The sequence below is a fragment of the Thalassophryne amazonica genome, chromosome 20, assembly GCF_902500255.1.
Source record: "Thalassophryne amazonica chromosome 20, fThaAma1.1, whole genome shotgun sequence".
In the NCBI taxonomy this organism is placed as follows: domain Eukaryota; kingdom Metazoa; phylum Chordata; class Actinopteri; order Batrachoidiformes; family Batrachoididae; genus Thalassophryne; species Thalassophryne amazonica.
Genome location: NC_047122.1, coordinates 23,649,263 through 23,661,957, shown reverse-complemented (window position 1 = coordinate 23,661,957; position 12,695 = coordinate 23,649,263). Strand labels below are relative to the sequence as shown.

At 39.9% G+C, this 12,695-nt stretch overlaps 1 protein-coding gene across 1 annotated transcript in view; it reads right to left on the bottom strand.

Moving 5' to 3' along the window:
• The window catches only part of LOC117501384 (collagen alpha-1(XIV) chain-like), a 212,155-nt gene that overhangs the window by 184,465 nt on the left and 14,995 nt on the right, over positions 1–12,695 (bottom strand). The window contains exon 4 of the mRNA XM_034160248.1: positions 5,355–5,498. Within this exon, the coding sequence (XP_034016139.1) occupies positions 5,355–5,498 (144 nt within the window). The remainder of the gene's footprint in view (positions 1–5,354; positions 5,499–12,695) is intronic.

Genomic DNA, 12,695 nt, shown 5'->3' with positions numbered 1-12,695 from the left:
ATGAGGTTAACAACATGACATATGGATAACAGATTTATGACATGAAGTTAACAGCACAATACATGGATAACAGATTTATGACATGAAGTTAACAGCACAATACATGGATAACAGATTTATGACATGAGGTTAACAACACGACACATGGATAACAGATTTATGACATGAGGTTAACAACACAATACATGGATAACAGATTTATGACATGAGGTTAACAGCATGACACATGGATAACAGATTTATGACATGAGGTTAACAACATGACACATGGATAACAGATTTATGACATGAGGTTAACAACATGACATATGGATAACAGATTTATGACATGAGGTTAACAACATGACACATGGATAACAGATTTATGACATGAGGTTAACAACATGACACATGGATAACAGATTTATGACATGAGGTTAACAGCACAATACATGGATAACAGATTTATGACATGAGGTTAACAACATGACACATGGATAACAGATTTATGACGAGGTTAACAGCATGACACATGGATAACAGATTTATGACATGAGGTTAACAACATGACACATGGATAACAGATTTATGACATGAGGTTAACAACATGACACATGGATAACAGATTTATGACATGAGGTTAACAACATGACACATGGATAACAGCTTTATGACATGAGGTTAACAACATGACACATGGATAACAGATTTATGACATGAGGTTAACATGACATGGATAACAGCTTTATGACATGAGGTTAACAGCACAATACATGGATAACAGATTTATGACATGAGGTTAACAACATGACACATGGATAACAGATTTATGACATGAGGTTAACAACACAATACATGGATAACAGATTTATGACATGAGGTTAACAGCATGACACATGGATAACAGATTTATGACATGAGGTTAACAACATGACACATGGATAACAGCTTTATGACATGAAGTTAACAACATGACACATGGATAACAGATTTATGACATGAGGTTAACAACATGACATATGGATAACAGATTTATGACATGAGGTTAACAACATGACACATGGATAACAGATTTATGACATGAAGTTAACAGCACAATACATGGATAACAGATTTATGACATGAGGTTAACAACATGACACATGGATAACAGATTTATGACATGAGGTTAACAACATGACACATGGATAACAGATTTATGACATGAGGTTAACAACATGACACATGGATAACAGCTTTATGACACGAGGTTAACAACATGACACATGGATAACAGATTTATGACATGAGGTTAACATGACACATGGATAACAGCTTTATGACATGAGGTTAACAGCACAATACATGGATAACAGATTTATGACATGAGGTTAACAACATGACACATGGATAACAGATTTATGACATGAGGTTAACAACACAATACATGGATAACAGATTTATGACATGAGGTTAACAGCATGACACATGGATAACAGATTTATGACATGAGGTTAACAACATGACACATGGATAACAGCTTTATGACATGAAGTTAACAACATGACACATGGATAACAGATTTATGACATGAGGTTAACAACATGACATATGGATAACAGATTTATGACATGAGGTTAACAACATGACACATGGATAACAGATTTATGACATGAAGTTAACAGCACAATACATGGATAACAGATTTATGACATGAGGTTAACAACATGACACATGGATAACAGATTTATGACATGAGGTTAACAACATGACACATGGATAACAGATTTATGACATGAGGTTAACAACATGACACATGGATAACAGCTTTATGACATGAGGTTAACAACATGACACATGGATAACAGCTTTATGACATGAGGTTAACAACATGACACATGGATAACAGCTTTATGACATGAGGTTAACAACATGACACATGAATAACAGCTTTATGACATGAGGTTAACAACATGACACATGGATAACAGCTTTATGACATGAGGTTAACAACATGACACATGGATAACAGCTTTATGACATGAAGTTAACAACATGACACATGGATAACAGATTTATGACATGAGGTTAACAACATGACATATGGATAACAGATTTATGACATGAAGTTAACAGCACAATACATGGATAACAGATTTATGACATGAAGTTAACAGCACAATACATGGATAACAGATTTATGACATGAGGTTAACAACACGACACATGGATAACAGATTTATGACATGAGGTTAACAACACAATACATGGATAACAGATTTATGACATGAGGTTAACAGCATGACACATGGATAACAGATTTATGACATGAGGTTAACAACATGACACATGGATAACAGATTTATGACATGAGGTTAACAACATGACATATGGATAACAGATTTATGACATGAGGTTAACAACATGACACATGGATAACAGATTTATGACATGAGGTTAACAACATGACACATGGATAACAGATTTATGACATGAGGTTAACAGCACAATACATGGATAACAGATTTATGACATGAGGTTAACAACATGACACATGGATAACAGATTTATGACATGAGGTTAACAGCATGACACATGGATAACAGATTTATGACATGAGGTTAACAACATGACACATGGATAACAGATTTATGACATGAGGTTAACAACATGACACATGGATAACAGCTTTATGACATGAGGTTAACAACATGACACATGGATAACAGATTTATGACATGAGGTTAACATGACATGGATAACAGCTTTATGACATGAGGTTAACAGCACAATACATGGATAACAGATTTATGACATGAGGTTAACAACATGACACATGGATAACAGATTTATGACATGAGGTTAACAACACAATACATGGATAACAGATTTATGACATGAGGTTAACAGCATGACACATGGATAACAGATTTATGACATGAGGTTAACAACATGACACATGGATAACAGCTTTATGACATGAAGTTAACAACATGACACATGGATAACAGATTTATGACATGAGGTTAACAACATGACATATGGATAACAGATTTATGACATGAGGTTAACAACATGACACATGGATAACAGATTTATGACATGAAGTTAACAGCACAATACATGGATAACAGATTTATGACATGAGGTTAACAACATGACACATGGATAACAGATTTATGACATGAGGTTAACAACATGACACATGGATAACAGATTTATGACATGAGGTTAACAACATGACACATGGATAACAGCTTTATGACACGAGGTTAACAACATGACACATGGATAACAGATTTATGACATGAGGTTAACATGACACATGGATAACAGCTTTATGACATGAGGTTAACAGCACAATACATGGATAACAGATTTATGACATGAGGTTAACAACATGACACATGGATAACAGATTTATGACATGAGGTTAACAACACAATACATGGATAACAGATTTATGACATGAGGTTAACAGCATGACACATGGATAACAGATTTATGACATGAGGTTAACAACATGACACATGGATAACAGCTTTATGACATGAAGTTAACAACATGACACATGGATAACAGATTTATGACATGAGGTTAACAACATGACATATGGATAACAGATTTATGACATGAGGTTAACAACATGACACATGGATAACAGATTTATGACATGAAGTTAACAGCACAATACATGGATAACAGATTTATGACATGAGGTTAACAACATGACACATGGATAACAGATTTATGACATGAGGTTAACAACATGACACATGGATAACAGATTTATGACATGAGGTTAACAACATGACACATGGATAACAGCTTTATGACATGAGGTTAACAACATGACACATGGATAACAGATTTATGACATGAGGTTAACATGACACATGGATAACAGCTTTATGACATGAGGTTAACAGCACAATACATGGATAACAGATTTATGACATGTTAACAACATGACAGATGGATAACAGATTTATGACATGAGGTTAACAACATGACACATGGATAACAGATTTATGACATGAGATTAACAACATGACACATGGATAACAGATTTATGACATGAGGTTAACAACATGACACATGGATAACAGATTTATGACATGAGGTTAACAACATGACACATGGATAACAGATTTATGGCATCAGGATAACAACACGATACTAACAACATGACACGTGGATAACAGATTTATGACATGACGTTAACAACATGACATGGATAACAGATTTATGGCATCAGGATAACAACACGATACTAACAACATGACACGTGGATAACAGATTTATGACATGACGTTAACAACATGACACATGGCTAACAGATTTATGACATGAGGTTAACAACACAATACATGGATAACAGATTTATGGCATCAGGTTAACAACATGACACATGGCTAACAGATTTATGACATGAGGTTAACAACACAATACATGGATAACAGATTTATGGCATCAGGTTAACAACATGACACATGGCTAACAGATTTATGACATGAGGTTAACAACACAATACATGGATAACAGATTTATGGCATCAGGTTAACAACATGACACATGGCTAACAGATTTATGACATGAGGTTAACAACACAATACATGGATAACAGATTTATGACATCAGGTTAACAACACGACACGTGGATAACAGCTTTATGACATTAAACAATAGGGCTTTTTGATAACAGCTTTATGACATTAGGTTAACAATAGGGCATGTGGATAACAGATTTATGACATCAGGTTAACAACACGACACGTGGCTAACAGTTTTATAACATCAGGTTCAGAACACGACACGTAGCTAACAGCTTTATGACATTAGGTTAACAATAGGGCATGTGGATAACAGTTTTATGACACCAGGTTAACAACACGACACGTGGCTAACAGTTTTATGACATCAGGTTTCGAACACGATACATGGATAACAGTTTTATGACATCAGGTTAAGATAAGAACACAACACGTGGCTAACAGCTTTGTGACATTAGGTTCAGAACATGGCACATGGACAACAGTTTTATGAAATCATCAGGTTAAGAACACAACACGTGGATAACAATTTTATGACATCAGGTTGAGAACACGCCACGTGAATAACAGTTTTATGACATTAGGTTAACAACAGGGCATGTGGATAACAGTTTTATGACATCAGATTAAGAACACGACACGTGGATAACAGCTTTATGACATCAGCATAACACGATACTAACAACACAACACGTGGATAACAGTTTTATGACATCAGATTTAGAACACCACACGTGGATAACAGTTTTATGATATCAGGATAACAACTCCATGGCTAAACGTTTTATGACAGGTTCAGAACACAACATGTGGATAACAACTTTATGACATCAGGTTGTGTACCTTCGTGTTTGGCCATAAGTGCTCTGCTCTCCCGCCCTCCACTCACAGCAATGACTTTAAAATTGTATTCTTTCGAGGGGTTAAAGTCAGCAATGATCAGCTGGGCGTCCTGCTTTGAGACCTGGACCTCGATCCACTCGCCACCTGGTGGGGATCATAAATGACAACGAAAATTAAAAAGAGCAAACTCTCTCTTATAAACGTCACGGTTTTCTTACACCCCCCCCCCCCCCCCCCCACTCCTCCTGCTCATCTTCGTCCTTTACTGTAAAACGCCATCACTCTAACATGCCATTACAGGTGACGACACGCACTGATTGTGAAACAATACATATCATGAACGCTGGCATATATTTTCACAGGTTAGCAGAGTGTGCATGTGTGATGAATCTGTTTGTGAAAAGCGTGTCTGAGTGTTTTCCTCTTTAAATACCAGAGACACACAATGACCACTGGGACAGGCTCCACCCCCTTCCAACACCATCTGTCTGTCAATTGGTATAAACAGTTTCAGAAAATGAATCCTCAGTGCATCCTCATTTCCCAAACCTTAAAAAAATATATTTCGACACTTAAATCAGGTTCTTAACTTTTCCAGAAGCAAAGGTATTGTGCATCCAGAAAGTATTCACAGCGCTTCACTTTTTCCACATTTTTATGTACCAAAATGAAGGAAATTCATTTTTTTTCCCCTCAAAATTGCACTCACAACACCCTACAAAGACAATATGATTTTTTTAAATTGTTGCAAATTTATTAGAAATAAAAAAGGAAGAGGTACATAAGTATTCACGCTCTTTGCTCAATACTTTGTTGATGCACCTTTGGCAGCAATTACAGCCTCAAGTTTTTAGTAGAGAAGCTTGAATCTTCCACTGGATTTGGTTGCTTGATGCGAGGACGTTTCGCTTCTAATCGCAGAAGCTTCCTCAGCTAAAATTCTTGCTCTGGTAGTCTGGTAGCAAGAATTTTAGCTGAGGAAGCTTCTGCGATTAGAAGTGAAACGTCCTCGCGTCAGGCACCCCAGTCCAGTCGAAGATTCAAGCTTCTCTACTATGGAAACCACCTGGACAACTGAGAGCCTTCACAGAAACAAGCCTCAAGTCTTCTTGAATATGATGCCACAAGCTTGGTGCACCTATCTTTGGGCAGTTTTGTCCATTCCTCTTTGTAGAACCTCTCAAGTTCCATCAGGTTGGATTGGGAGCGTCGGTGCACAACCATTTTCAGATCTCTCCAGAGATGTTCAATCAGATTCAGGTCTGGGCTCTGGCTGGGACATTCAAGGACATTCACAGAGTTGTCCTGAAGCCACTCCTTTGATATCTTGGCTGTGTGCTTCGGGTCATTGTCCTGCTGAAAGATGAACTGTCGCCCCAGTCTGAGGTCAAGAGCACTCTGGAGCAGGTTTTCATCCAGGATGTCTCTGTACATTGCTGTATTCATCTTTCCCTCAATCCTGACTTGTCTCCCAGTTCCTGCCACTGAAAAACACTCCCACAGCATGATGCTGCCACCACCATGCTTCACTGTAGGGATGGTGCCTGGTTTTCTCCAAACATGACGCCTGGCATTCACGCCAAAGAGTTCAATCTTTGTTACATCAGACCAGAGAATTTTGTTTCTGATGGTCTGAGAGTCCTTCAGGTGCCTTTTAGCAAACTCCAGGTGGGCTGCCATGTACCTTTTACTAAGGAGTGGCTTCTGTCTGGTCACTCTACCATACAGGCCTTATTGGTGGATTGCTGCAGAGATGGTTGTCTTTCTGGAAGGTTCTCCTCTCACCACAGAAGAATGCTGGAGCTCTGACAGAGTGACCATCGAGTTCTTGGTCACCTCCCTGACGAAGCCCCCTTCTCCCTGATTGCTTAGTTTAGACGGGCGGCCAGCTCTAAGAAGAGTCCTGGTGGATCTGAATGTCTTCCATTTATGGATGATGGAGGCCACTGTGTTCATTGGGACCTTCAAAGCAGCAGAAATGTTTCTGTACCCTTCCCCAGATTTGAGCCTCAAGACAATCCTGTCTCTGAGGTCTTCAGACAATTCCTTTGACTTCATGCTTGGTTTGTGCTCTGACATGCACTGTCAACTGTGGGACCTTATATGTAGACAGGTGTGTGTCTTTCCAAGACTGTAACATAACAAAATGCTGAAAAAATGAAGCCCTGTGAATACTTTCTGGATGCTCTGTATGTAAAAAAAAATGGAAACGGCAGCCATTATGGATGCCATCTTGGATTTTGAAAAAGCCACATGGGGGATATTTTTGGGAGCTTTTATTCTGTGATTCTACACATTTTTCTGGAACTATCCTGACAATTTCTGCTTTTCTCACAAAATTTCCATTATTTGGTCATTTTTGAGCGAATGCTCTTGAACTGTCAGGTGGAAACTACAAATGTTTGCATTGGGCCGCATTATGTGGCTCCACGCACTCCCTTCAGGGGCAGACAATAGTTTTTTTTTAATACTGCAGTGTTTCTGTATATGTGACACGTGTTACCATGTTTCCATCACGATAAACAACGTTACATTGTACTATTAGCTGTTAATTTTGAATAAGAGTCTTTGCATCAAGCGTGTCTCTATCATGCCTTTATTTTTTAGTTTTCCCTTTGTGACTGCTCTCTCCGCCTCGCTCTCCTTTTATATTCTAATCTCTCCCATCTTCAGATTCTCCCTTGTGGCGCTCAGAACACAGCTGTCTGTGTTTACTGCGTCTTTTATCTGACAATTTGTCCTTTAGGCTGCCAAGTCACAGCACAACCTGCAGCTTTAGTCTGATCCCCAACAACAACCCAACAGGTAGCAGGCGATGACTTGACTTCTTGACTTTAGGCCCAAAAGTGTCGCTGCATCCAGCATTATCCGGTTAAATCTAATTTGGTGACTCAGAAGTTACCGCCCACTATAAAACATCATGCTCTTTATGTCCAACAATCTTCTTTCCAATCTCTCATTGCGGCGTAAAGCCCAAATTTGGATTTGCTGTCTGTGGCCGTTTTTGCCAGAAAAGGAAAATCCAGGTCTGGACAGTCACTCAGTCACTCACTCATCTTCATCCTCTTACTCCAATTACTGCGTGCTGCCCAGGTCTGGACAGAGACTAGAAATAGACGAGGCAGAAGCAACCACAGCAGCTGTAATTCACAAAGTCAACTGTCAGTTGGGAATCGAAGCTGCACAGTTCTGACACGGACACGGTGGTTTTCAGGTCACATCCAGCAACTCGTGGCCTCATATGCATCATTTTATTACTCAATGTGAGCCTCAAACTGAGACACCTGTGAGTGCAGAAAATAGAGCTTTTGGACATCGCTGACAGCCTCTCGGACACAGTCGGGGGCTGCAGTGATGTAAAAAACAACTTTCTGTCGCCTGTAGCTCGCTGTGCTCAATTATTTGAAATGTCATTACGGCCTGTCCCGCCATGTCTTCCAGAACCAGTCTCAGTTCATTTATAGATCACCAGCTCATGACATATACAACAGTCTGGTATAGACCTGACCCTGCCCATAGGCAAGAATACTGGTGACAGCTGTAAAGAAAAACTCTGTGCATGTTTTCTGTTACTTTACAGGAAGAAACCTCAAACAGACCAGACACGGTGTGGTGGACATCCGATGTGGTCACTCCAACAAGACAAAACAGAAATGTAGCGTCTGAGACAACCAAATATAACTCACTGCTCTCAAACTTAATTGAACAGACAACAACGGGGTGTAGGTCAAAGTCCCAGAAAAATAAGGCCTGTTTCCACCAGAGGAACTAGCGCACCATTTTAGCGAGGCTCCACTGCAGGGGCTGCCCCTGAAAAGTGATTTTCTGGAACCTTTCTCAGTGCGAGGCAAGTCTCAGCTGCAGAATATGTACTTATGGGCGGACCTGAAATGCTGTGGGTGGAGCTCGATGTTGATTGGTCAAACCCAAGCAAAAAAGACAAAAACATAACACAGATTGCGAAGCAATGGTGAAATGAAGCTAGACCACCAACACCACAACAAAATCGCTCAGACCAAAAAAATAAAGTACTGCAACAAAGACGTTCATACACAGGTGGAAACACGAGTTATTGACTTCAGTAGTAGTAGTTCTTCAGTAGTAGTAGTTAAGGGGAAAGACACTTTTGTGACACAGAATTGAGCCAAACTTGGAGCACATATACTTTGATGTACGGAGAATGACATAGGCTACTGGACACGTTAGTCATACTAGTAGTAGTAGTAGCAGTTAAGGGAAGAGACACTTTTGTGCTGCATCATGATCGGCAAGTATGCTAAAAGGTTGGCGTCATAGTTTTCTGTTCTCTTCTTTTTCCTTTGAACATTTTACCTCTTCATTTTTGCAATTAGCAGTAGCAGTAGCGGCAGCATAGTAGTAGTAATAATAGCAGCTGCCTGTTCTTGAGCTTCAGTCGCACCCTAACAGTTCTCTGGAATCCAGGATAGGTGGGAGGTGATAGCTTTGCTGATGAAGATAATGTTTTAATTTTAGTCTCTGAATCAAACCCGCCCTGGGGCAGGTAATCGGCTAGACCTATATGTCCACATTCAGACAGCTGAGATTGTTCTGAACATTTTGATAAGCAACACATGGGCATTATACCTTAAAAGGAGGATTTCTTAACGCATGGTAAAATTGAAAAAAACAAAAAATTGTCTTTGGGCTCCAAAGGTTGAATCCAGGAGAAATTCAATTCTTAAAAGCTGAACATTATCAGGAGCACAGTGAAATTTATAGAGTTCACGTGATGACACAAAGTCCCAGAGCAATGAAATATCTCTCTGAACCATGATATTCAAAAACACAGCAGAAATGAAGAAAGAGAAGAAAATCTAATGGAAAAAAGTGCATTACACACATTTCACCACGTTATCCAGGTTGAATTCAAACTGGATAATAAGGGAGTATAAAGTAAATGCTTGAAACACAACATCACAACAATAAAATGTGGACATTTTATCTTCTGTGACAGACCAGGCTGCAGCCATCTCAATCCCAAAACACATTTTCACCCATCAATCACCGAAATGATGAGCATTCAATAAACATATTTAAGAACAAAAAAGCTTTCAAAGCTACTTGCTGCAGCCAGTCGAGCTGACAGCTTTATTACATCCTGTGACGTCTCTTTCTCCACAGTGAATTATGAAGCCACGTGCAGGTGAAAAACGCTTTAAAACTTTTTTAACTCCCTCAGGGGGAAAAAAGTTTAGATTCATCATAACTTGATTTTTGCCCCAGCAGCAAACGACAGAGCGTGAAGTTCAGATATGTTTTTGTATCGATCCGCAGCTGCTGTTGTATTTTAAACTGCATTTATTTCAAGGAAGGCACAGGAAGTAGTTTGTGCATCAGCGAGAATACAGGGGCAACCGGTGACAACAGATAAGCAAAATTTAGGGTTCCAAATAGGTACAGAGGAGGACCACTGAACCTCCTATTTTGGGCCATGTTCGCATGTTTTAACATAATTTGCAGTTATTCTTTTACATATGAGTTTAAATCGTAACATTGTCACAGTGGTACATGTCTGGGCTTGAGCAACTTTAGCAACTTTTTTACCTGCCCTAGTGACTAAAAATTCTATCAAGCAACTAATGACAAATCTGTCAACTTTTTCCGTACAAAGCGGTCATTTTGCAAACAGTTAATTGAATATAATAAAATTACAAAAACAACTAAAAATATGGGGGGACCCCATTGACAAAATTACCACTATATATTCCTCACACGTTTTCCCAGCCCAGTCTCACGGTTTTTTCATGCCCCATCACCAAAAGCACGCGATTTTCGTGACACAGTTTTTTTCTTATTTTGCTATTTATAATCTTCCTCTTCTGCTAACTCTAACCATACAGCGTTAGTGTCTACCCCCCCTACCCTAACCATACCCCCCCAGACCCCCCGTCAACCCCATATTTCGTGCCCCTGTCGCAAAAATAATTTGTTCCCCTATTGTGAAAAGTACCCCATTTCCAACACAAACCCATAGATTAATGTACTTTTCATTAACTGCTGTGAGACTTGGTTGCGTTTTCCCCATCCCCACTCCACCAAAAAATAAAACGAACCTTCAAAAAACCAGAATGCAGTTCAGCTTCCCGCCATATACAAATCAGACATGATTACGTCATCATGCCATCTAGCAACATTTCAAAGTGCCAGGAGACACTTCTGATGGGATTATTTTTGGCAACACCGGTAAAGTAGACCTTTTGTTAGCATCCCAGATAGCAAATAGATCCGGGCCGGATGTAGTCCAACATCTGGTACCAATCCTGAAAACAGATCCGGTCCAGACAGTTTTTGCACCCTGGCCCAGATCCGGCATGGCTCTGCTTTACAGTTCTGGAACAGATCCGGACCAGATCTGAACTGGATCCGCAAAAGACCAACCGTTTAGACCATATCTGGCACAGATCTGGGGCAGATGTGGACCGCATCACAGCACCATGGCAGGAACAAGTTTTACAGGGGTAAGTTCTGCGGATCCGAGGAAACTGATTTGTATCTATAACACACAGATCAGTGTCCCTGGACTTATAAAACTTGACTGTCGTAAAGAAACAAACCGCTTTGCAATAAGTATTTAAAAAAGCCTCACGATTACAGAGTACAGAGTTTACAACCGCTAATGGATAGTTTCTACCAAGTGCAGATAAAATTGGTTATCGTTATGACCCATGCTCCTGCCACGGTGCTGTAATGCGGACCACATCTGTCCCAGATCCGTGCCAGATATGGTCTGTAAACGGTTGGTGTTTCGCGGATCCAGTTCAGATCTGGTCTGGATCTGTTCCAGAACTGTAAAGCGGAGCCGTGCTGGATCTGGGCCAGGGTGCAAAAACTGTCTGGACCGGATCTGTTTTCAGGATTGGTACCAGATGTGGGACTACATCTGGCCCGGATCTATTTGCTGTCTGGGATGTGATTTATGAAGCCTCGTAGCTGAAGAATCTGAAACCGAGGCCTTTTTAAGCACACTGGGAGTGAAAATGTAACGCTCACGACAGCACGAACATCAACCCTGCTGCTACCTAATCAGCGAGCCTGTCAGCCCACGCTCAGGGCTACACATCACACACGCACACGATTATGGATGAAGAGGACGATTGTTCCAGAGTTGCTGTTCTCAGTATTTTCTCACTGACTTCATGCTGAACAACTCCTAACAACTGGATGTCTGTGAGAAAATCTTGAGAACAGCAACTCTGGAACAATTGTCCTCTTCATCCAGAATTGTGTGTGGCCCTGAGTGTGGGCTGAAAGGTTCGCTGAGGAGATGACGGCAGTGTCAAGGGTGTTTGTGCTATTTGAACGCTCTAAATGTGAGTAAGA